Source organism: Amblyraja radiata, chromosome 31 (genome assembly GCF_010909765.2).
Source record: "Amblyraja radiata isolate CabotCenter1 chromosome 31, sAmbRad1.1.pri, whole genome shotgun sequence".
Classification (NCBI taxonomy): domain Eukaryota; kingdom Metazoa; phylum Chordata; class Chondrichthyes; order Rajiformes; family Rajidae; genus Amblyraja; species Amblyraja radiata.
Window position 1 is genome coordinate 29,575,420 of NC_045986.1, and position 27,526 is coordinate 29,602,945.

The 27,526-nt window shown below is 42.5% G+C and overlaps 1 protein-coding gene across 2 annotated transcripts in view; it reads right to left on the reverse strand.

Annotated features, from left to right (window-relative positions):
- Nucleotides 1-24,024, reverse strand: part of rimkla (ribosomal modification protein rimK like family member A) — a 42,980-nt gene extending 18,956 nt beyond the window's left edge. Inside the window, exons 1-2 of one of the 2 annotated variants that reach the window (XM_033048405.1) lie at nucleotides 23,869-24,024; nucleotides 22,182-22,565 (exon numbers count right to left, since the gene is read on the reverse strand). In XM_033048405.1, the coding sequence (XP_032904296.1) occupies nucleotides 22,182-22,344 (163 nt within the window). In that variant the 5' untranslated portion in view covers nucleotides 22,345-22,565; nucleotides 23,869-24,024. Of the gene's footprint in view, nucleotides 1-22,181; nucleotides 22,566-22,715; nucleotides 23,111-23,868 lie in introns of those variants that run through there. The other variant, XM_033048404.1, reaches the window with a different exon arrangement.
- Between the last annotated feature and the right edge of the window lie 3,502 nt (nucleotides 24,025-27,526).

A 27,526-nucleotide genomic window follows, 5' to 3' on the forward strand; every position in this document is an offset into this window, starting at 1 on the left:
ATCTCCAAGTTCAACAGTCCACTGTCCACAACTGATTCAAGGAAACCTCCAGAATTCCAGCGCCCAAGGAAAATATGTGACCCGTCTCAATGACTACCACCCAGTAGTTCTAACACTGACCAGACTGAAGTGATCAATTAAAACTGATCATGACACACATCTGCGCCAGATTGACAGACGATCTAGATTCCTTGCAATTTGATTATAGAAAGAACATGTCCACGGAGAACTACCCTCAGCTCTGGACCACCTTGACAATTAGAACACCTGCATTAGGATGCTATTCATTGATACAGCTCAGCCTTCAACACCATAATACCAAATAACCTCATCTCAAAACTCCTGGATATTGGCCTTGAGGGTTCCATCTGCACCTAGCGTCTGGACTTCCAGATCAGCATCTATAGTTCCTTAGAAGTAGCAATGTTACAAAATTTTGAGATTTTAAAAATCAAGTCTGCAATTTATCCCATCAGATAAAGCATAAAAAGAAGTTTAATTTGACACCTAATTCACTTTCATATCTCAAGTATTTAAAACGTTATGGCCATTTTCATACTCGGAAATTAGCATCTTGTTCCCTATTGATTTTCTATGGACATAACAAAAAAGCTGTGATCATGGACAGTCAAAAGCCCATAACTTTCTTAAAAATTAAGAGAACTGAATGAAATTTTCAGTTATCATAGATTGAAACATTCTGAAACAAATATAAAATAATCTTACTTGGATGATCTGAAATTAAAGCATATAATTAGTTAGTTACCCAATTTAGCTAATTTCAAACTTCAATTACTAGATCTAAACATCTATCCATCTTTTAATAAATGATTAACATTTTTAAATAGCATAAGTGTCCAAATAATATTCACAAATAATTCACAATAAAACATGATTTTTAAATCTCATTTACATTAATTTATAGGCCAAATGGAAGGAATTTAGTGTTCAATTGCTGTAAATTAAAGTCCATTTAAATCAGCTTTCTAGTGGGATCCTGTGAACGCGCTGGTTTAGAACGTTCACATTGCGGTAGATTTGTGCCCTCAAATGCCCAGAAAAATACTGCGGGATATAATGGGCCCAAAATTAGCTACTCGCAATATTAAACTTTGTATAAAGGGATCTTAAGAAGCCCTTTTTAATGTAAAAATAAGCAGCCTACGTTCTATTATTTGCTCTATGCGACCCTGACAGCTGCCGGTGGTCGCGGGTTTAGAAATTGATTTTTAAACTACTATAACTATTATACGAGGCCTTTAAAACTAATAATAGCTTTTGCGATGGGGTCTTCCAGCGATTTTTCGTTAATAATTAACTAGGCTGAACATCTTCGATTTGAACAGCCTAGAGAAAATCGCGTTTTAAACCCGCCCCCCTCTAAACGGCGCCAAAATCGCGCACACCCGCAGCGACAGATTTTCAGCGACGCTTCAGGTACGCTTTGCAACATACCTATTAGAAGGCTTAGAAGATTTGGCATGCCCCCAGCAACCCTCACCAATCTACAGATGTGCCATAGAGAACATTTTGTAGCATGCATCACAGCCTGGCTTGAGAACAGTTCCATCCAAGATAAGAAATTACAGTTGTGGGTGTAGCCCTGACCATCACATAAACCAACCTCCTTTCCTTTGACTCCATCTGCACTTCATGCTGCCTCAGCAAGGCAGCAAATATAATCGAGGACCAGTCTCACCCCAGTCACTCTCTCATCTCCCATCTCCCATCAGGCAAGAGGTATAGAAGTCTGAAAACACATACCTCCAGATTCAGGAAGTTTCTCCCCAGGTGTCATCAAACAACTGAACAGTCCTCTCATCAACTCGAGTACGGACCTGACCTCCCAGGAAACCTTTGATGTCTGATAAATCAGATTTTAAAATAGTTCAATATTATATCCTGCACTAAATGGTGTACCTTTATCCTTATCTGTGCATTGTGGATGGCTTGATTGTATTCATGTCTAGTCTTTTCTTTGACTGGATAGGACGCAAACAAAAGCTTTTCATTGTACCTCAGTAAACATGACAATTATAAACGAAACAGATTATCTGATAAAACTGTACATAACATTTTTCCTATTCTGATCTGCAACATTGATACTCATCAAGGTTGTACGCTCAGTCCTGTGCTCTACTCCCTGTACATCTATGACTGTGTGGCCAAGTACAGCACCAACTTGATCATTAAGATTGGTAATAACACTACTGTTGTCGGAGTCATACAGTCCTTCGGTCCAAATCAACGATGCTGGCCAAGATATCCTATCCAGGCTAGTTCCATTTGTTCGAGTTTGGCCCATATTCCTCTACACCATTCTTATCCATGTACCTGTCCAAATGTTTTATAAATGCTGTTATAGTAGGTATGTTGCAAAGCCTACCTGAAGCGTCGTTGAAAATCTGCCGCTGCGGTGTGCGCGATTTTGGCGCCGTTTAGAGGGGGGCGGGTTTAAAACGCGATTTTCTCTAAGCTGTTCCAATCGAAAATGTTCAGCCTAGTTAATTATTAACGAAAAATCGCTGGAAGACCCCGTCGCAAAAGCTATTATTAGGTTTAAAGGCCTTGAATAATAGTTATAGTAGTTTAAAAATCAATCTCTAAACCCGCGACCGCCAGCAACCGCTGGGTCTCATAAAGCAAACAACTGAAGTTAGGCTGTATATTTTTACATTAAAAAGGGCTTCTAAAGATCCCTTTATACAAAGTTTAATATTGCGAGTAGCTCAATTTGGGCCCATTATATCCCGCAGTATTTTTCTCGGCATTTGGGGGCACAAATCTACCGCAATGTGAACGTTCTAAACCAGCGCGTTCCACAGGGACCCACTGGAAAGCTGATTTAAATGGGCATTTATTTACAGCAATTAAACACTAAATTCCTTCCATTTGGCCTATAAATTAATGTAAATGAGATTTAAAAATCATGTTTTATTGTGAATTATTTGTGAATATTATTTGGACATTTAGGCTATTTAAAAATGTTAATCATTTATTAAGAAATGGATAGATGTTTAGATCTAGTAATTGAAGTCTGAAATTAGCTACAATTAGGTAACTAACTAATTATATGCTTTAATTTCAGGTCATCCAAGTAAGATTATTTTATATTTGTTTCAGAATGCTTCAATCTATGATAACTGAAAATTTCATTCAGTTCTCTTAATTTTTAAGAAAATTATGGGCTTTTGACTGTTCACGATCACAGCTTTTTTGTTATGTCCATAGAAAATCAATAGGGAACAAGATGCTCATTTCCCAGTATGAAAATGGCCGTAACTTTTTAAATACTTGAGATATGAAAGTGAATTAGGTGTCAAATTAAACTTATTTTTATGCTTTATCTGATGGGATAAATTACAGACTTGATTTTTAAAATCTCAAAATTTTGTAACATTGCTAGTTATAGCACATGCCTCGACTACCTCTTCCAGCAGTTTGTTCCATTTATCCACCATCCTCTGAGGGAGGAGGTTGCCCCTCGGGTCTTTCCCGTTTCACCTCAAAACTCTGGTTTTTGATTTGATTCCCCTACCCTGGGTCAAAAATTCTGTATTTATTGTAGTATCTACCATTACCATGTATACTTCATGTGAAAAAGGAATTTAAATGCACCCTGGTGTATAAAACAATAAATTAATCTAATTTCATCTAAGTGCCCTGTTACTTTCTTAATAACAGTTTTCATAATTCTTCATATTACTAAGTTTAGGCTGGTCCACAGTTCCCTATTTTCTCTCTCCATTTCCTAAGAAGTGAGTTTGTTTCTTTACATTCAATCTGTGGAAACTGTTCTAAAACCTATGACAACCAATACATCCACCATCTCCATAGCTATCTCCTTCAAAACCTGGGATCTAGATATTCAAGTCTTGGAATTTATTGGCTTCCAATCCTATTAGAATCCATAGAGCCACAGGATTGTACAAACCTATTAATTACTACAATAGGATTACTTTTTAAAATTAATGCTAATTACTTTGGGCTGCTCTTTCCTCCTAGTTCACCTCATCATTATAGGGAAATTTCCACATGTCCCAATATAATCTTTCCTATCTCCTGTGTGGGATTCACGTTAAATGTAGTTAACATTTTCCTCTTTATAAATGCATATACTATCATAATGTCTGACTTTTTTGGTGTTTCCCCCTTTGTCTCCTCCTGCATTCTATTCTCCCTTTACTGATTAAATGCCTTGGTCTTCTGCTGTTGGATTCTGACATTGCAAGCCTTTACTTTTGATTGAGTGCTTTCTTTATCTTCTGCAGGACACAGCAAAAACATTTTTTGTTGTACTGTTTAGCTTTCAGAAAGGGAGTTATATTATTCGTAAAATATATATTAATTCTTTGGAAGTAAGCTATTGCTTTAATATTCCTTTTAATGTAGCTTCTCATCTACCAGTTAAGTCACACCTAATATCCTTGCAGTTTGCTTTACTCAGGTTTAAGGCACTAGCTTTTGACTGATCATAGTTCCCTTAACATCCAGATTATCAATTAAATGTTTCTAAGTGCACAGTATCATACCTAAAATAACCTGCCAATTTTCAATGGTTTGACAACAAACTGATGCAGAAATACATATCTTAAACCGTTGATGAATATATCCTTCACACCATTGAAAAGCATTTGGATACGTACATGGATTGGAAAGGTTTAGAGGGATATAGGTCACACAGAAGCAAAGAGGACTAGCCTAGATAAGTATCTTGGTCAGCATGAATGAGTTGGGCCAAATGACCCATTTCCATGCTGTCTATGACTTTAATTGCTAATTTGGTTTGCCCTAGTACATATGTAGATTAAAGTCCATTACAATTACTATTTGACCCTTGTTATATGCACCTCTGAATTATGCAATAAATATTCTGCTTTACCAGAATTATTTGTAGCCAACTCCCACAAATGCATTTTTGCCTCCTGTTTCATACCTACATTCAAAGCAAATCTATCTAGTTTTCTGATCCAAGACCAACATTTTCTACTTTATCCTTTTCTTTAATATCAAGGCCATCCTGCCTCCATTTTTATGTTGCCTCTCCTAAACTATAAATATCTCAGGAAATTTAAACTACTTGGCTTGGGATATTTAAATCCCAATCATTGTAATAATAATAATAATATATTTTAATGTAATTGTACTGAGGCACAACGAGATTTGGTATGCAGCTTCCATCTGATGTAATAACTTAATTAACAAAAATTTAGACACCCAGAGAAACAAGATTTAAAAAAAACCAGTAAAACAGTATAAAGTGCAAATGGGTCTGTGCCGGGTCGATGTGCGACGTGACCATCCGAGGAAGACAGTTCATGGTGGGGGGGGGGGGGGGGGGGGGGGGCACTCAGCAGGGCCTTTTGCATTCACATTCCTCTTATGGCCTTCAGATCATACCCATTCATTTCTATTTTCACCATTTACAAATGCATTTTGAATTACTTTCCACTTTCGCCCACCACCCCACGTGTCCCTTCCAATGCTACTTTTTTTTGTTTACATCTGCCCCTGGGAAAGATAATAATTCTTCATCTATAAGAGAACTTTCAAACTCAGAACTGCCTTGACTTTGATCAATGTTAACCGAGAAATGAAACAACCCTCATGTTCCCTCTTGACTTACGGTTACCCTTATTTTCATGCTATATAGTCCATGGGGAATTTGGGAAAACAATTAGCCAGAGTAACCTGATCAATGAAAATAGGATTGTGAAAACCTATTGACTGGGTCAACAACTGATTAACTGTAAAATTCTGCAAGACTTTCTACCATCATAATCTTGAAAATTTCTCTCCTGACCAAGGCCAGTTCCAAATGGACTAATAGTCACCCAATACCATGCCTACAGGCAAACTACTTGACTGCAACTGCATTAGAAACTGATACCAAACCTGCATTCACCCAAAATCTACAGCAAAGCATATGTAAATAAAGTGCACACAAACATTCCTGTCCAATCCATTTCTCTTCCAAGCATTCCTGACATTATTCACTACATGGTCCAATATTAAATGACAATAGACAATAGATAATAGGTGCAGGAGTAGGCCATTCGCCCCTTTGAGCCAGCACCGCCATTCACTGTGATCATGGCTGATCATCCACATTCAGTACCCCTTTCCTGCCTTCTCAGCATATCCCCTGACTCCGCCATCTTTAAGAGCTACATCTAACTCTCTCTTGAAATCATCCAGAGAATTGGCCTCCACTGCCTTCTGAGGCAGAGAATTCCATAGATTCACAACTCTCTGGGTGAAAAAGTTTTCCCTCATCTCCGTTCTAAATGGTCTACCCCTTATTCTTAAACTGTGGCCCCTGGATCTGGACTCCCCCAACATCGGGAACATATTTCCTGCCTCTAGCGTGTCTAATCCCATAATAATCTTATATGTTTCATAACAAGATTCCCTCTCATCCTAAATTCCAGAGTGTACAAGCCCAGCCTCTCCATTCTATCAACACATGACAGTCCCGCCATCCCGGGAATTAACCTCGTGAACCTACGCTGCACTCCCTCAATAGCAAGAATGTCCTTCATCAAATTTGGAGGCAAAAACTGCACACAATACTCCAGGTGTGGTCTCAACTGTACAACTGCAGAAGGACCCCTTTGCTCCTATACTCAACTCCTCTTGTTATGAAGGCCAACATGCCATTCGCTTTCTTCACTGCCTGCTGTACCTGCATTCTTACTTTCAGTGAGTGATGAACAAGGACCCCCCAGATCTACTTTGTACTTCCCCTTTTCCCAACTTGACACCATTCGGATAATAATCCGCTTTCTTGTTTTTGCCACCAAAGTGGATAACCTTACATTTATCCACATTAAACTGCATCTGCCATGCAATCGCCCACTCACCCAACCTGTCCAAGTCACCCTGCATTCTCATAGCATCCTCCTCACAGTTCACACGGCCACCCAGCTTTGTGTCATCTGCAATTTTGCTAATGTTACTTTGAATCCGTTCATCTAAATCATTGATGTATATTGTAAATAGCTGCGGTCCCAGCAACGAGCCTTGCAGTACCCCACTCGTTACTGCCTGCCATTCTGAAAGGGACCGGTTAATCCTTACTCTTTGTTTCCTGTCTGCCAATTTTTTTTATCCATGTCAGTCCCCAATACCAAGTGCTCGAATTTTGCCCACTTATCTCGTATGTGGGACCTTATCAAAAGCTATCTGAAAGTCCAGGTATACTACATCCACTGGCTCTCCCTTGTCCATTTTCCTAGTTACATCCTCAAAAAAATTCCAGAAGATTAGTCAAGCATGATGTCCCCATCGTAAATCCATGCTGACTTGGACCGATCCTGTTACTGCTATCCAAATGTGTCGCTATTTCATCTTTTATAATTGACTCCAACACCTTCCCCACCACCGATGTCAGGCTAACTGGTCTATAATTCTCTGTTTTCTCTCTCCCGCCTTTCTTAAAAAGTGGGATAACATTAGCTACCCTCCAATCCACAGGAACTTAAAAATTAATAAAGAGGTCATGACTTAAAAATTAATAAAGAGGTCTTTTTATGTGCATGGCTCCAATAATGAAGCACATATCATCATATTGCAGAAACAAAAGCAACCGCTCTTCCATTGAAGCATTCCCAAGGACTGGTTGTAACTTCAATACATCTGATACACATTAAAATCATGTGCAAATTGACTTAGCAGAGTGCTCAGATTGTACATCTGGACTCTGTTTATACAGAAACATTTCAGGCAGTACAGTAACTAATTCAAAAGCTGTTTATTCCTTGCCAAGCAACAGATAAACACAAAAATAAATTTATTCAATCATGACAATTAACTCAGACAAGATATCACTGCAGTCATCGGTCTTAATTAAACACACACGGTACATAATCAGAAAACTATACGTCACACAATTTAAAAATAATAAATGACTACAATGAATTTGGTCTTCCCAAAAGGCACACGTATTGCATTTTGACCAGAAAATGCAGCATGGAATATTGAAAGGAGCACAATGCTGTAAATGTTGGGAGAATACAGATTTGATGTCTGTTTCAAATCTCATCTTATCACAAATTCCACCCATTCAAGCCTACTGCAAAATGTATCTTTTTTTTGTCCTCCCTTTCCCATATCCTTTGCATTTAAAACTTGGCTTATTTGATAATTTACCCGTTATAATTGAAGATCATTGATGGTAAAAATATTATTTAGCTCGTCACAGATGCTGCCTTACCTGCTGTGTATTTCTAGCACTTGTTTTTATTTCAGATTTCAGTATTTTGCCGTTGTAGCTTGAAAAATAAATCAATCCTCATCAACCAAGCTTTTGGCATGCAACTTAAGCTTTGAAAACACAATTTTGCTCAATGAATATCACTACAGAACATTTAGAATAGAATTGTTTATATTGATAATAAATGTAGAAAAGACACAAGACCATGCAAAAGATCCAGAAGAAAGCTCAAAACTAATTTAAATGCAGCCTGCTGATTAAATAAAGACAATAGGTCAGAGAATAGTTTCAGATGCATCAAAACCCTTCAACAATTAAAACTGTTGAAAGAATAAACACTATTTCAGAATGAGGTATGCCTAGAACAAAAAGAGTTTTGCCTTAAATAACTTAACAAAGAGGTCAACACAGACAGCTTTATTTTTTTAGCTGTAGATTTTGCCATCCATTTTTTATATGTCCATTCTCACACATTAAAGATACGCAGCTAAAGTTGGTTTACTGTCTTCAAATACTACAATGTTCCAGACTGAAAATCAGACCAGAATCAGAAGGTACATACTGTACTCACATAATTATGACAAAAGGAAAAAAAACGTTTCTGTACATATGACACACAAGATTCAAGCCACTGTAGAATTTGCCTGGATATGTTGTGTTGTTCTAATTCGGTCTTAACTGCAGCAATATGTTAAATCAAAAGTCACTGAATCACGAGAGCGCAAAAAAAGTTTTAATTATTTAAGTCAATACCTGGTATACAGAAATGTCTCTGGTCGTTAGCACTACAGGAATGTTGAAGTACTGGCCTTCACCGTTGTACTCTTCTGACGTTGGGTTTCATTGACTTCAATGAAACCACGGCTGATACTGCAGCAGCCACTTAGCACCTTCAGAAAAAGATTGGGGTGGAATTTTGTCTTTGGTTGAATTCATATTTAGTCATAAGACTAAAATAATTCTTGGCCACAATTTCTCAGATGCGCTAATACCAGGTTCAGATTTAGTCCCCACTATCAAAGTTTTACTATATTCTTTAGAAAAATCAAAACCAAAAAAATGTGTTAGCTACCATGCTTCAGATTCTCAAAACATGTTAAAGTGAACATATATTTAGCATACGATCTAAAATAGGAATAATCATTTCAGATTGTATTACAAAATAAATCACCATTTAAAAAAGGTTGTTCAGACAGTAATGAATAATTAATGTCCCCTGTTAAGAGTTTGAATTTTAAATGCGAGTAGATATTTACATAAAATTAGGTGGTTCTCAGTTATCATTACAAAAACTCCCAGAATGTTTATGTAACTAATCACAGATAGACTCCTCGGTAGGTTAATTTATACTAGACATGTGCTTATGGTCATTTGCATGAGAAATATATTGAAGATCATAAGAGCCTTTGTGATTCACTGCTAGGACACCAATAGAATATAGAATACATTGTTCAATACTGAATCAACATAATTTCTCATTTTAATCAACAGTATCATTTTTATTATCAAAGTAATTATGCCCTAAATATCCATACAATCAATATTAGGTCACTTTTAAAATCACAAGGCACTCTTATCAAGCTCCACTCCAGAGACCGCAGCACAAACTAGATTGACATTCCTGTGCAATTGCAGGGGAACGCTGCCATGTTGATGTTGCTATCTTTTAGATAAGGGATTAAATCAAGGCCTCACTTATTCTCCAAGATGAATTCAAAAGATTTGGTGGCACTAATCTGACTAAAATGAGTATATTAACAGTAGCACAAAAAAAGTGCATTGGTCTATAATTATATTTCAATAATATCACAAAAAAAGGTACATCTTGCCATGCTCAATGTAAGCAAACTAGCTGCCACGCTACCAACATCACAATAGCAGCTGCCTTTTTCAACATAAAAATAATGGTGTGAAAGTACTTTAGAATATTCTAAATTAAAGTCTGTGTTCTCCATCCTTAATGAAAAATATTTGTGCAATAGGGGTTCTAAGGAAGAATTAACGATAGTGGAACAAGCACGTATTATGGTAATTCAAAATTTTCTTATTTTTCCTCTAGTAAGCAACCATACTGTCCTGCAATGGATAGAAGTTGTGATTAAGCAGAAACCTCACCCATTTCCAACCCTCTCCGACACCCTGACCCACTAATTTGTGATAGTGATGCATAAATGCCCTTCTCAACAGACCAAATATTCTCATTGGTACTGTATGTCCTACAATACAATGTAGTGATATAATGTGTATGTGAAAATGTAGTATGTGAAAAGGAATTATCCGAAATTATAGGTTATCACCTGGCAAATATTTTTTTTAATCATAAACCCAATATTTAAAAAAAGATGACCTGTACATCCCAAAGCTGCATTGACCATATTGGCCATTTCCATGTTATCCAATTCACAACGTTTTTGTTTTGCATTAATATTGTTTTATTTATATATTGAACTTTTTTTGTTTATCTCGTTATCTTTGACTACTGCATTTAGTCCTGTTATGCTGTTGCAAGTAAGAATTTTATTATTCCATTTTGGTACATTTGACAATAAAACACCCTTGACTCCTCTATCTCTTGACTTACTTTAATACAACTCCAGGTACACAACCTTTTATCCAATAGCCTTGGGACCAGACACTTCTCGGATTTCGGAATTTTTCGGATTTCGGAATGGAAGATTTTTAGCGTAGATTAGGTAGGTAGCGCGGGCGGCTTGAAAAGTCTGGAGCGGCTGCCTCCTCCCCGGAGACCGGGGAATCATTCTAAATCATTGCTTAAATGTTAGTCAGTTAGTTTGGAGGGATTTTATGTGGTGGGGGGGGTGAAGGGGGAAACTTTAATTCTTAGTCCACTACCTGGTCGGAGAGGCGGGGAGCGGGCAATGCCTTACCGGGTCGCCGTGCAGTAAGCTCTGGAGCGCTGTGGCAGCCGACTCCCAACATCATGGAGCTGGGGCTGCGGGCGGCGCCGGTTGGAGCTCCGACCCCAACAACTCTACCCCTGGCTGCGCGGCGCTCCAAATCCAGCAAGGCCCGCGGCCGGACGTCCGCAGCCCCAGCTCCGCGATGTTGGGAGTCGGCGGCCACAGCGCTGGGATACCAGCGGGGAGCGGGCAATGCCTTACCGGGTCGCCGTGCGGTAAGCTCCGGAGAGGAGCTGGGGCTGCGGGCGTCCGGCCGCGTGCGGCGCTGGATTTAGAGCGCCGCGCAGCCAGGGGTAGAGTTGCCGGGGTCGGAGCTACAACCGGCGCCGCCCGCGGCCGGACGCCCACAGCCCCAGCTCCGCGATGTTGGGAGTCGGCGGCCACAGCGCTCCGGAGCTTATTGCACGGCGACCCGGTAAGGCATTGCCCGCTCCCCGCCTCTCCGACCAGGTAGGGCACTAAGAATTAAAGTTTCCCCCTTCCACCCCCCCCCCCCCCCCCTTCACATAAAAGCCCTCCAAACTAACTGACTAACATTTAAGCAATGATTTACAGATGTTGAAGTGTCTCCCCGGTCTCCCGGGAGGAGGCAGCCGCTACAGTAGTACAGACCTGGGTTGACCGTGGGTCGTTTCGGGTCAAGTTTGGCGGCAAACGCGAGCTTTGGCGCCAAACGCGACATCCTGGAAAAAATGTCCGGTTTTCGGAGCTTTTCGGTTTCCGGAATTTCGGATAAAAGGTTGTGCACCTGTACTACGAAAGAAACAGTCCAAATCCAATTGCTTAGTTTGCAAATGTTACCTTTGCTTTTTTTTGTCAATCACATTAATTTTTTTCTCTCTGGTTGTCACCCTTTAACCATGGCAGCTTATCTTATTTACTCTAGATAAACTCTTAGCATTGAACACACACAAATCTTGTTAATCTCCAAAGAGAACCACCCTGGTTTCTCCAGTCTATGCATTCAACCATAAAACCTTGTCCAATATCGTAAATCTCTTCTGTAACCTTTTCAAAGTATTTGCAAGTTTCCTGGAGGATAATGCTCAGTATTCAATGCAATTAGATCGCAGCATTTTGTAAAATGTTGTGAAATGTAGCCCAATTATTTGGATTTTTGAACATTATAACCGATATTTATATTGCAGAGGTGTGGCATGTAATAGGGTCTGACTAAATAGGTAAAAAGTAACAGTTGCCAATGAAAGGTAGACAAAAGTGCTGGAGAAATTCAGCGGGTGAGGCAGCATCTATGGAGAGCGAAGGAAATAGGCAACGTTTCGGGCCAAAACCCTTCTTCAGACTCATGTGGGGGGGGGGGGGGGGGCAATGACAGACCACTTAGTCATCAGGACAGTGCAAGTGGGAAAATATTTGCATACTGGGTTATGATCCAGAATGAATTGCCTCAGAGGATGGTGGAAGCAGATTCAACTGCACTTTTGAAATGGAATTCCATAAAAACTTTATAAAATTATCTGTCATAGCAAGATTTTACTACCTCAGGATGTTCCAAAGCACCTGACAGCCAATGAAATATTGGATAAATGGGGGAATAAAAAGGAAAAAAAAAAAAAAATAGGAGTCGCTTTATGGTCCCACCAAAAATCCAGCACAGCATCCTGTGTAACTGTGCATCTATTCTAGGGGAGAACTCCTCGGATTTAAAGTCATAATAAATAAGTTAGCATCCTCTGATTGCTAACAAACTTCCAATCTATTATTCTGACAATGTCTTCAGTTTCTGTTTGCTCTCCTCTCTTCATGCCTGAGTACTAATTATCTACATTTAGTCTGGCAACCTGGAAATACTCAGATTGTCATTGCAGCAATGAAGCCATAGCCTGGAAATTTGTCTGTTCTTGTTTCTGCATTAATACAATGCTAGCAATCTCATTAACTTGTTTCAAAAACCTCAAACAAACGGTTTATTTGTTGGTGCCAGTTTAGTAAATATGATTCACAGGTTCTCTTGTATAATGCAACTTTATTTCAAAAAGAGAGGGCATCAGAGAATTTAATTTTCTATATTCGGTCTTTTCTTCGGGATATTACCAATGGAATGCCTGTGCGTAATACTTGTACTTTTGAAAGCCCTAATATATAACCACAACTTCATTCACTCATCCCTCCCGAAGTACTTTCCCCATGAACCGCAGGAGATGTACACCTCTCCTTATTCCTCCTCCCCTGACACCATCCAGGGATCCCAGCAGTCCTCCCAGTTGAGACAGAGGTTCACATGCACCTCCACTAACCTCATCTACTGCATCCGGTGTTCCCAATGTGGATTCCTGTACATTTGATAGACCAAGTGTAGATTCGGTGACCGTTTCGCTGAACGCTAAGGCCTACTGGATCACCCGGTTACTAACCATTTTAACTCCCCTTCCCATTTCCGTACTGACATCTCTGTCCTGGGGCTCCTCCATTGCCAGAGTGAGGCTACACACAAAGTGGAGGAACAGCACTTCATATCTCGCTTGGGTAGCTTACACCCTAACGGTATGAACATTGAACTCTCCAATTTTAGGTAAGTTGAAACCAGGCAGGTGGTAGAAGTGTGCATGTCGGTGGAGGGAAACACTTTGGTAAGTTTCAAGTTAGTAGCAGAAATTAATAGGTTGGTCTTCAAATTAAGATCGTAAATTGGGGTGGGGTGGGGTGGTGGAGGAAAAGGCTGATTGTAATAGCATAAGGGAGGACCTGGCAAAAACAGATTGACAGCAGATACTGGTGGGTAAAACAACATCTGACAAATGGAAGTCTTTTAAAAGAGAATTTGTAAGAGTACAGGGTCAGCAAGGGTGAAGATGGCAAGATTGGAGAACCTTAGATGACAAAAGATATTGAAGGAAACCCAAAGGAAGCACTTGACAGGTATAGGCAACTGGAATCAACAGCGTCTCCTGAGGAATAGAGGGGTCATAGAGTCAGAGTGATACAGCGTGGAAACAGGTCCTTTGGCAAAATATGCCCACATCAGCCAACATGTCCTAGCTACACTAATCCTACCTGCCCACGTTTGGTCCATATCCCTCCTAATATGTCCTATCCATGCACCATGTTTCTTAAATGTTGGATAGTCCCTACCTCCTCTGGCAGCTCGTTCCATACACCCAACACCCTTAGTGTGAAAAAGTTACCCCTCAGATTTCTACTAGATCTTTTCCCCTTCACCTTAAAGCCACGTCCTCTGGTCCTCTAGGCAAGAGACTGTGCATCTATCAGATCTATTCCTCTCATTATTTTATACAACTCTATAAGATCACCCCTCATCCTCCTACGCTCCAAGGAATAGAATTATTGGGGGAATCCAGAACCAGGGGCCACAGTTTAAGAATAAGGGGTAGGCCATTTAGAACTGAGATGAGGAAAAACATGTTCACACAGAAAGCTGTGAATTCTCTGCCTCAGAAGGCAGTGGAGGACGATTCACTGGATGCATTCTAAAGAGTTAGATAGAGCTCATAGGGCTAGCAGAATCAAGGGGTATAGGGAACGGGGTACTGATTGTGGATGATCAGCCATGATCACATTGAATGGCGGTGCTGGCTCGAAGGGCCGAATGGCCTACTCCTGCACCTATTGTCTCTGTATCTATGTCCCAGCCTAATGAATTTCTCCCTACAACTCAGACCCTCTAGTCTGGCAACATCCTTGTAAATCTTCTCTGTACCCTTTCCAACGAGGCAACTTCTTTCCAATAACTTGGTGCCCAGAACGAAACACAATACTCTCAAATGCGGTCTCACCAACGTCTTATACAACTGCGACATGACCTCCCGACTTCTATACTTAATACTCTGACTGATAATGGCTAATGTGCAAATGGAACCATGCACTTGCACTCCTAGATCCCTCCGCTCTACAACATTCCCCAGAACCCTACCATTCACTGTGTGGGTCCTGCCCAGGTTAGACTTCCCAAAATGCAACCCTCACATTTACCTGTATTAAATTTTAATCGATCAATATCCTGTTGCAAAATTTCACAACCATCTTCACTAATTGCAAAACCACCCACTTTTGTATCAGAGCAAACTTGCTGAACTTGATATGTATATTCTCATCCAAATCATTGAATAGACAAACATTAATGGGTCCAGCACTGAACCCTAGGTACACACTAGTCACAGGCCTCCTGTCCAAGAAGCAACCTTCCATTATCGCTGTCTGCTTCCTTCCGTGGTCAATTTTCTATCCATTTGGCCATCTTTCCTTGGATCCCTTGTGATCTAACCTTCCAGAGCAGCATACCATGCGGAACCTTGTCAAATGCTTTGCTGAAGTCCATATATACAACATCTACAACTCTGCCCTCATCTACCTTTTTGGTCACGTCTTCAAAAAACCTCAAACAGGTTTGAGAGACAAGATCTCCCACGTACAAAGCCACGCTGACCCTATCCCTAATCAGCCTTTGTCCATCGAATTGCATGTATATCCTATCCCTCAGAATACTCTCTAGTAAATTTCCAACTACAGATGTTAAGCTCACTGGCCTATAATTCCCAGCATTTTCTCTGCAGCCCTTCTTGAATAGAGGCACACTCGTAATTTTCAACCAGGGCTCCCGCAATTTCCTCTCTAGTTTCCCACAATGTACTCAGACATATCTGATCAGGCCCTGGAGATTTGTCTACCTGCATACACGCTAGTATCTTCAGCGCCTATTCGACCGTTCAGACTGCTCTCAAGACACTTCCATTGACTGCCCCAGGTTCCTCCTTGCTGTGTTTCTCCTCGGTAAATACAGAGGAGAAATACTCATTGTGGACCTTGCCCATCTTCTATGGCTCCACACAGAGATGATTGCTTTGATTAAGGAGAACCCCCAAAAATTCTACATGTGTATTTGGAGCAAGAGGGTAGCCAGTGAAAGAGTGGGACTCCCTAGGGACAAAATGGGCAGTCTGTGTGCAATCAGGTAATGTGGCAAAATCCTAAATGGATACTTCTCTGAGCAGATGGACAAGGAAGATCGTTACAAAATGCTGGAGTAAATCAGCGAGGCTGGCAGCTTCTCTGGAGAGAAGGAATGGGTGACGTTTCGGGTTGAGACCCTTCTTGGCAGGTAGTTAGTTCAGAGAGGGATATGCTATTGGACTGGAGCAGGTCAGTATTAAGAAGAAGAGATACAAGATGTCATGAAATGGATAGGATAGCTGGAGATCTTTGCATCTTCACTTGACATGCCACAAAAACAGAGGATAGCTAATTAAGAAAAGCAGCAGGAGAAAAACAGGTAACTACTGGTCAGAGAGCCTGATGTCAGTGATAGGAAAACTATTTGACAAAATTCTAATGTATAGGATTTATGTACATTTGGAAAGCTAGAGACTGGTCAGAGACAATCAGCATGGCTTTCTGCAGGAGAAACAAAGCCATGCTCATTAACTTGATTGAGTTATTTGAGGAAGTAACAACAACAAAAATAATGAAGGCAGGACTGTAGACGATGTCTCTATGCGCTTTAGGAAGCCATTTGACAAGGTCTCGCTTGAAAAGCGGGTTCAGATGGTTAAGGCACATGGGATCCAAGATAAACTGGCTAACGAGATACAAAAATGGCTTAGTAATAGAAGGCAGAAGTTGGTGCTGGAAGAGTCCTTTCCTGGTTGGAAATCTGTAACCATTTGTGCATCAGTGATTGCACCCTTGTTGTTTGTGATGTTTATATAAATGACGGATGGGAATTTAGACAGAATGATTAGCAGGGTTAAGGATGACACATAAATTGATGTGTTGTGGATAGCGTGGAAGGTTGTCTGGGGTACAGCCGGATATAGATCAGATAAAGAGTGGGATGGTATGTTGGCAGATGGAATCTCATCCTGATAAGAGGGAGATGATATATTTGGGGAAGTCAATTATGAATAGGACATATACTGTAAATGGGAGGGCACGAAGGAATTTAGATAGACAGAGGGATGTTGGGGGTCAAGTCCATGAAGGCCAACATACAATAAGTCTGAAGAGAAGTCCCAATCCGAAACGTCACCTATCTTTCTCCAGTGATGCTTTCTGATCCGCTGAGTTACTCCAGCATTTTGTGTCTATTCCATTAGCCTTCCTCACTTCAGCTGCACCCGTGCCTGTTTTCTGTATTTCATGCGTATGGGCTCACAAATCTATTTGTACTGGAGCTTACTGCAAGTTTTCTGCATTTAAATAATGTTCCATTCTCTTGTTCTTCCTTTTAAGATGCACAGCCTCATATTTTCCCACATTATTTTCCATTTGTCAACACTTAACCCATCAGTATTTCTGCAAACTATTTACAACCTCCTGGCAAATTGCCTTCCTGGTTATTTTTCACGTCAATGTCAAATTTGGCTACTATTCATTCACTTCCTTCAGGTCACAATATTTGCAACTATGCAAGTCACTACTGAGACAACATCTAGAGTACTTAAACATATAACGTTCCATATTGGAAGAAATATATCATTTCATTGGAGGATTCCAAGTACGGAGGGATTGTTCCCGCAGGACACGCTAGAATTCTACTCACTGAAGCTAAGAGGAATGAGAGGTGATCCTCATGAAACATACAAGTAAGTTTATTGGCCAAGTATTCACATACAAGGAAATTGCCTTGGTGCTCCACCCACAAGTAACAACATGACATACAGTGACAGTTACGAATGACTCCGAAAACACTAAACATTAATAATAATGACATTAATGATAAAACACCCTTGATCAAGCATGTGAACCAACAAAATACCTGATCAACGGGAGGCTACAGATTTTTGGCTGTTGAGTAGAGCAACTACTCGTGGATAAAAACTGTTTTTATGTCTGGCTGTGGCAGCTTTGACAATCCGGAGTCGCTTCCAGAGGGAAGTGATTCAAAGAGTTTGTGGCCAAGGTGAGAGGGGTCAGAGATGATCTTGCCCGCTCGCTTCCTGGCCCTTGCAGTGTAATGGAGGGAAGGTTGCGGCCAATAATCTTCCCTGCTGATCGGACGATTTGTGACTGTGGTGTTGTTGATGGTGAGTGGGGTGAGGGGAGGGGGACCTCTCCTAAAGTCTGCAATCAATTCCACTGTCTTAAGAGCATTGAGCTCTAGGTTGTTGCTACGGCACCAGGACGCCAGCTGTGACACTTCTTGTCTGTAGGCAGATTCCTCCCCATCCTGGATCAGTCCAATCAGGGTTGTGTCGTCCGCAAACTTGAGAAGCTTGACAGAGGTGTCTGTGGAGGTGGTCGTTGGTGTAGAGAGTACGCAGCCTTGCGGTGCTCCTGTGCTGAGCGTTTGCGGGTCCGAGATGTGCTTTCCCAGCCTCACATGCTGCTTCCTGTCTGTCAGGAAGTTGGTGATCCACTGACAGAGGGGTTCAGGCACAGTCAACTCGGAATTCATATTAAGATATACAGGGTAAATGCTGGGAGGATGGGAGAGTTCAGAATCAGAAGACATGGTCCCAAAGTAAAGGGGCTAATTTTTGCACATCTGTACTAATCCCATTTGCCCATAGTAGGCCTGTATCTTTCTGTGCCATGTCATGTTAATGCTTGTTTAAATGTCTCTTGAACATAGATTGAATCCAACTTCACCAGCTCCTTTGGCAGCAAATTCTAGATGTCAACCACTCTCTGTGTAGCAAACTTTTCTTTCAATTCCTCATTAAAACTCCTTTTCACCTTAAACTTATGCACTCCCATTTTAATATATTGGAAGTGCATATATTGGGAGTGCACTCCCATTAAAAAATATTCTGATTGTATTTCCCGTCTATGCCTCATAATTTTATATACCTCTATCAAGGCACTCCTCCGCTCCTGGGAGGGGTGGAAGATTGCAACCTTCACATGGTCCGCCCTGTTTTGACTAATGCATTCAACTCGACGTGCTCAAACGGAAGATCAAGTAGAACAATTTGTCCAACAACTTTAGGCTGTGCACGCCACACGAAAGAAGAAGAAGAAGCTCCAGGGAAAACAATCCCTGTCTTTCCAATCTCTCTGTATAACCGAAGTCCTCTATTCATCCTGATGAATCTTCTCAAAGAACTATGCACATTTGGAATCCTTATTTAAGGATGAGAGATTTTAAATCAGTACAAGAATCAAGGATTATGAAAAAAGAGCAGGAAAATTCAGTAACCGTACTGAATAACAGAATAGGCTAAGGGGGCTTACTCCTTATAAACATTTTCCACAAGTAACCTCTGCACAAGGAGACTGCTTCCTCAGCATGCTGTTCTTCAAAAGTCTATTCTCCACTTTATTCCTATTATTGTAGCACGTGCTCATTCTTTACCAAATCTTCTATTCGCTGGTAGAATGCTGGTTGCCGGAGGTGACTCCTCAAGGGGACACTTTGTAAAGTCAGACATGAAGGAAAGGTGGATTTGATTTTTGGTGCCTCTTCTTTTATCAGATGTTATTTTCCATTTTTTTCTAATAATTTTGACGATCCACGTGGAACATTTTTTTGCATAGTTGTTTCTGAAGGTCACATAATTCTAAGGAGGAATTTGCTGAAACCATCTTATGGAATGGTGGCTGGGATCTCAGTTTGGATCAATTTACTTGTAACTAGTGCAGCACTCTGCCCACCTCGCTCAGAGCCCCCCTCCGCCGCATGTGTGCCGAGGACTTTTCCCGTCGATGAAAAATGACAGAGATATTAATGTTTTTACAAAATTCCCCATTCTCTCTGCTGCCCCCGCTGGAGGGAGGGGGAGGAACTATAAAACCAGGAAGTGGTGTGCCTCAATTAATGTCTGCAAGCTGGAGGGCACTCTGAGCTCTGAATGACTGAACAAATGTCTCCACAACTGTGAGTAAGCAATGCCTGCAAATGGTTGTTTGGGGGGTTTGAGTTGAAGTAAAAAGGCACTCTCGCTCTCTCTCCCCTCCTCTCTCTCCCCTCCTCTCTCTCTCCCTATCCCTCTCTCTTTCTCCCCCCTGTCTATCTTCCTTCCTCTCTCTCTCCCCCTCCTCTCTCTCCCCATCCCCCCCGTCTCCTCTTCCCCCCTCCTCTCCCCCACCTCTCCTCTCCCCCCCCCCTCTCCTCTCCCCCACCCCTCTCCTCTCCCTCCCCCCTCCGCTCCCCCCCCTCTCTCTCTCTCTCCCCTCTTTTTCTCCCCCTCCTCCCCTCCCCCACCGTCCCTCCCCTAAACCCCCTCCCCTCCACACACCCCTACCCCGTTCACTCCACCCTCCCTCCCACTCCCTGCTCCCCAAAATGCCGCCCCCCCCCCCCCCCCCCCCACAACCGCACGTTGGGGGAACAGACCCAACGGGTCTGCACTTGGTCTAGTAAGAGCTATAATTCCATTTAGCTTTTAACCATTTTGTGCAAAACTAATTTTGGACATACACAATCCCGAAAAATAACCCATCTTTATTAACAACAGGTGTCATCTCATTGTTGCTGTCATTGCACCAATCATGCCTACAAAGAATGCACTACATGTGAAATGCAATATGTGTATCAATTTTCCCATTATAATACTAGCTTGTTAAAAAAAATTTCGAACGCTAATTGAAAACTCCACCTACAGTTATGTAATTATGTAACATTTGTAGATTTGCAAAATTATAAGAAAACCATTACAGTACACTGCATCTGTACCTTCTTACACCTAAAGGCTGCATTAATAATTTCTACTTTCTGAACCACAAGCATTCACCATTTCACGTATAGGTTTAAGTTAACTTCTGCAAAAAAAAAAGCACCAAATCCCTTGCTTGCATGTCCTTTCAGTCAGTTTGAAAATATTAAATAACTTCATAAGAATGGATGCTTTACAAAAAATATAATTATACGGGTGCTCCATCTAGATTTTGTGTAACATAGATAGCAATACACTTTATTTGAGCCATGTAGTCAAGAGGAAGCATTATGAATAGTAAACAAAGCAACATAATTTTTAACTGTGGGATATGAATATTTGAAAAATCCTGTTTCAATATTCACATAGGATGCCAAAAAAGGCTCCCACCCACTTCACAATACACGTGCCAAGCCTAGCTAATCCTTGAAATAGCTTCTTCCAATAACAGTTAAGAAATATCTGGACATTGCACTACAGCTCAAATTACTGGTATATTCATGGCTCACGATGCAGACTCCTTTACCTTAGAGATGATTAATTAAATGCAGATTGGACGACTACTTTGCAGAACACTGTAATTCATTTTGTAAATGGGTCCTCAAGCTTCTGGTTAACCGATGCTTTCATTCTCTGTCCAATTTCCAGAGACCAATAAGGATTAGCACCTCATCTTTTGAGCAAATATATTAGAGTATCTCATGTCAATTCTGAAGACAACAATAATTTTGCAATCGAAGGTAGACACAAAATATTGGAGTAACTCAGAGGGGCAGGCAGTATCTCTGGAGAGAAGGAATGGGTGACGTTTTGCCCGAAACAAGACCCTTTCCTTCTCTCCAGAGATGCTGCCTGTCCCGCTGAGTTACTCCAGCATTTTGTGTCTACCTTCGATTTAAACCAGCATCTGCAGTTATTTCCTACTAATAATTTTGCTATTCTCATTTTCATCTTCCACTGACACAACTTTTTACTCCTTTATTTGAACATGACTCTCCAAGTTTGCCATACATTAACAATCCTTTTGTCATTATCTCTTCTTCCAGTCTGTTCTCATCCCCGTTTTAAAGCTTATACATGCAACTACTTTTCCAGTTTTGATGAAGGTCACAGGCGTGAAATGTCAACTTTCTGTCTCTCCCCCTCTCGCTTTCCCCTTCCCCTTTTAACCCTCCCCTCCCCCAGCTGCTACTGACAGGTTATTTCACCATTTTCGGTTTTTCACTTCAATCGGGTTTAATTATGAGACCGGTAATGAGAGATCGAGGAGAAAAACGATCTGCTTGAAAGTGTCAGCGTGTTTGGAAATTACGGTTACAGCTGAAACGAGCTGAAATGGAAGGAACATAAACCTTTTCATACTGGACAGTGGTGTGGATACAGATAAAATATGATCACCATTTCGAAGAATGGAACAAATTACTGCAAGTGACCATTACTTTGAAACGGGGACACACTGCTGGTGTTACATACCCAAAGCTCCTTGTTCGATGGTGATGACGATCTCGTCCATCAAGATCATGCGAAACTCGACCTCCTCGTCGACGCATTTCTGTCGGAGGGCGCGTTCGATCTCCTGCTGGGGGTAATCCTGCAAGATCCTGCGATCTGTCAGGAACCAGACGCGGGCCGACATGATTCGCACCGTCGAAGAAAGGAGAGAGCCAGCGAGCGAGGAAATAACGACCAGAGAGAGAGGGAGGGAGCGGGGAGTGATTGATGAGGAGCGGAGCCCAGCCTGAGGCAGCCAGCCAGCCGTCTGGGATGGAGTGGAGTGGAGGAGAGGAGAGGGGAGGGCGCCACTTCTCCGCCCGCGGGCTCCGATCCTCCTCAGTCGCCCAGGGCGAGCAAAGCAGCCTGTGGAAATGAGAGAGATAAAACAAACACACGTTACCGTTAAACCGGGTGTAAGGTGACACTCCAGATGCGCGGCTCGATCGATAACTATCCGAGTAACGGAACGGGTGGGTTGGGATATGAGGGAGAAAGAAAACGGTTTCTACTCACTCTCTCCCCTCACGCAACTATCATTAAAGAGAAATAAAATCTCCAACCGCCTGAAGGGAAGGGTCGCCCCCTCCCTCCTCCGATCTTTTAATCGGACGGTTATTTCCTTTGTTCGACAGCGTTGAAGCGATTTTCTTTCTTTCTTCCTCCCTCTCCCTCCTTCTTTCTCACTCTCACTCCGCCGGCTCTGTGTGTGTGTGCGTGTGTGTGGACAGCACCAGGCTCCTGCCCCGCTCGCTGTGGTTTTGTTGTGAGTTATCGAGGCGGCCCGGAGTGGGAGGCGGGGCGCGACAGCGCGGGCTGGAGAGGGACGGGACCTTGGGGGGGGGGGGGGGCAGCCGCCGCCCCACTGCGCAGGCGCTCGTCGTCCCCCCGTGAGGGGGGGCTGTGTGTGTGTGTGTGTGGGGAGGGGGGGTGGTTCGCTCTCCCTGTCTGTCTGTCGCGCGCGGAATCACACCTTCCACGCGCGCGTGCCCGCCCCCGCCCCTTCGCTCGAGACCCAAACCCCGCGGGCGCGCGTCCTCCCCCCCCCCCCGTGTTGTCAGCTGGTGGCTGAAGCTCGAGACGCCCAACCCCCCCCCCCCTTTGCCTCCCTCCCGCGCGCGCCACAAACTCCGCTCGAGACCCTCCCCCCCTCCCTCCGTCCGCGTGCCCGAGTGTTGGTCCACCGGCGGCTGAAGCTCGAGACGCCCAACCCCCCCTCCCCTCCCCCTGCCTCCCGCGCGCGCGCCCCCGTCCCCTCCATCCATCCCTCGCTCGCTCAAGTGTTTGTCCGCTACGGTCGAGTGTGGGGGGAGGGGAGGGGGAGGGGGAGGGCGCGCGCGCCGCGGGCTGGTGTCCGGGAGCCTCGAGACGCCAGCCCTCCCGCGCGCGCCAAGTGTTGTCCGCCACTGCGCGAGAACCCTCGCTCCCCTCACACACACACACAGACATGCACGTCAACTAAATATCAGTCACACATGACAGCCAAAGACAGACTCAAAATGCGGGTCAGGCAGCATCTCTGGAGGGGGGGAAAAAATAAAGTAGTTGACGTTTTGGGTCACACGTCCACCCCTCTTGTGGATGTGCTTCGTGAACGTGCGCCCCTCCCTTCGTTCATCGGCATTCATCATGCACCACCACCCGAGGTACTTGCATGTCGACCACGTACCGGTTAATTTAATGCGCTGTGGTAAACTGGAATGTGTCGGTGCGTCTCTTTCTCTCTCCCCCCCATCTCTCTGCTTTAAAAACCATAGTAAAGTGGGTCTGCGACACGCTGCTGGCACCTGATCGACGCTGACACGTCTGGATGATAATTCAATCGGCGTGTTTGCAGCTTCTACTTGTGGGTATGTATTGCGTTGCTGTGTGGAAGAGAAAAGTAGTCCTTGCTCGGTGTCATATGTCGGACTGTCATATGTTGATAGAATGGATCGACTAGCTGATAGAATGGATTCACTGGAATTTAGAAGGATGAGAGGGTATATTATTGAAACAAATATGATTGTGCACGTTGTGTGCGTTGGCAGGGAATACGGCGTCTGGTCGTGGGGACCAGACAGAACGAGTTATAGCCGGTGTCAGGGAGAGGTGTGCATTCTGCAGAATATGACAGCAGAATGACATCCACAACAAACACGTACACTGTGTAAGAAGGAACTGCAGGTGCTGTTTCGAACCGTGGACACACAAAAGCTGGAGTAACTCAGCGGGACAGGCAGCATCTCTGGAAAATGTGGTGGACACGTCCTTTTAGTTGCATGCGAATCCTCCCGATTGAAAACTTTTGTTGACATTGCTTCTCTTTTGGTCGATGCGATTTATGCTCCTAGGTCATTAAAACCCGGCCACGTGAGGAAATGATTCGCTCTTCGCCCATGCGAAGCGACCAGTTACCATAAAACAATCATTTCGTTTATCTCAATCAAACTTCATAAAAGGCACGATTTCAACCCGCTTTCCATCCAAACAGTTGGTTGTCTCAGCAAAATCACGTTGCTGGGACGCAGCCAAAGGAGATGTTAGCACGGATGACAATAAAAGGTAGCATTTTAAAATGTAGAGTCCTGTGAAGGTCAATCGACCTGAAGCATTAACGTTAACCCCACCTTAGTCGTAATATTAGTTCCACTGTTTGCAGCTAGATATCCCTTCGTTATCTCCTCTTCCACAGCCAGCAATGGATCATTGTGGGCTCCACCTTTCCTTCCTCATCGGTGCTGGCTCTGATTTGTTTTGAACCTTTTTTATACCTCTAATTTACCTCTCCCCTGACTCTCAGTCAGAAGAAGGGTCTTGACCCAAAACGTCACCCATTCCTTTTCTCCAGAGATGAGGAGTTACTCCAGCATTTTGTGTCTATCATACTGTTTCTCCACAAGAGTTGCTTGACCTGCCAATTGTCTCTCATTTCACTTACGATTGGGAAGAAAGTATTGAGGTCCGAAAACAGTGACCGCCAAATTCAAGAATAGCTTCTTTCCAACAACCATCAAGCTCTTGAATGTTACATAACACTCACCCCAGCTATGAACAATGGGCAGCCTTTGTTCACTAAGGATTTGTTTTTTGGGAGGTTATTATTTTATTGAATTTGTTTTTATAATCTATATGTATTTTGTTTACAGGCCTGTTATGCTGCAAGTAAAAATGCTGTTCTTCCATTGTCTGTACATATGACAATTAAACACCTCTGACTCTTGAACAAATCATTGCAGATGCCGGAGAGGAGGTGTTGTGTAAAACAGTTCCAGAAAGCAGGGTGCCTGAAGAACATTAAAATAAAAACAGAAAATGCTGGAAGATTATTATCCAAATGTTGTCAAGTTGGGAAAAGGGGAAGTACAACGGGATCTGGGGGGTCCTTGTTCATCAGTCACTGAAAGTAAGCATAGCAGGTACAGCAGGCAGTGAAGTAAGCGAATGACGTTGGCATTCATAACAAGAGCAGTTGAGTATAGGAGCAAAGAAGTCCTTCTGCAGTTGTACAGGGCCCTAGTGAGACCACACCTGGAGTATTGTGTGCAGTTTTGGTCTCCAAATTTGAGAAAGGACATTCTTGCTATTGAGAGAGTTCAGCATGGTTTCACCAGGTTAATTCCTAGGATGGTGGGACTGTCATATGTTGATAGAATGGATCGACTAGTTGATAGAATGGATTCACTGGAATGTAGAAGGATGAGAGGGAATATTATTGAAACAAATATGATTATTAAGGGTTTGGGCAAGCTAGAGGCAAGAAACATGTTCCCGATGTTGGGGGAGTCCAGAACCAGGGGGCACAGTTTAAGAATAAGAGGTAAGCGATTTAGAACGGAGATGAGGAAAAATCTTTTCACACACAGAGTTGTGAGTCTGTGGAATTCCCTGCCTCAGAAGGCAGTGGAGGCCAATTCTCTGGATGATTTCAAGAGAGAATTAGATAGAGTTCTTACAGATAGTGGAGTCAGGGGATATGGGGAGAAGGCAGGAACGGGATGCTGATTGTGGATTATCAGCCATGATCACATTGAATGACGGTGCTGGCTTGAAGTGCCAAATGGCCTACTCCTGCACCTATTGTCTATTGTCTGTGCTCCTCCATGTTGAACAATACGTAAAAGAAGCACTGAGAGTAGGAAGGCCACAGAATGTACCCTTGGTGAAAGTCGTCAATAATCTTAGCATAGAGAAATTGCTTAACATATCAGCTTAACATATTCTTTTAAACTATCTATGGCAGATACATCTGGCTACTAAAGCATTGATAGGAATGAACATTGTCCCTGTGAGAATAGCTCAACTTTACACAAGGACTCTTCAATAATGTTGTGTGGTTTAATCCTTAAACACAGATCTGACCGTTCAAATGGAGGCACAAGGAACTGCAGATATGGAAATTGAGAGCAAACCACAAAATGCTGAAAGAACCTAGCAGGTTAGATAGCATCTGTGGAGCTTCTAGACAGGCGTCGTTTCTGTTCTGAAGAGTGGTTCCTCATCCAATACATGACCTGTCCATTACTTCCACAGATGTTGCCTGATCCGCTGAGTTTCTCCAGTACTTTGTGTACTGGTAATTCAAAGATGGGCAGCCATGAGAGATTGTAGATCATCAGCAACACATACTCAAACATAATCCGTAACCCTGTGGCAGGCAAACTGTTGCTCTGCCACTATTAACGAGCCAAAGATTAACCTGTGTTCCATAAGAAATGCAGGCATGCATAACAGTGAGGCGCCAAGCATGGTGAAGCTGCAACACAGGACATCATGCTTGCTATACAGCATTAACTGCTATTTCAGAGTCCAGCAATCCACAACTGACAGAACAGATCAAAGCTCTTGTTGCCATATCCAGTCACAGAAGGCGGCAGACAATTAAACAGCTAATAATCAGGAAAAGGCTCTAAGAAAATGCTGTCCTTGTGGCAAAACAAAAGCAGATAGCAGATCTGCACACTATATTCCAGATGCAATCTCACCAATGTCTCTCAAGCTGTAACATGACATCCGATGAAGCCCAACATGCCATATATCTACTTCAGCACTGTCTACCTACTTGTTTTACCCTTTCGCAGAATTATATTACTTGTACCCCTCGGTTACTGTTCTAAGGTAGTATCCAAGGCCTTGTCATTTACTGTGCAAATCCTGCCCTGATTTAACTTCCCAAAATGCAATACCTCAAGTCAAGTCAAGTGAGTTTATTGTCATGTGTCCATGTATAGGACAATGACATTCTTGCTTTGCTTAAGCACACAGAAAAAATAGTAAGGCATTTACTACAGTACAGATAAATGTGTCCATATACCATGATATAAATATATACACACATGAATAAATAA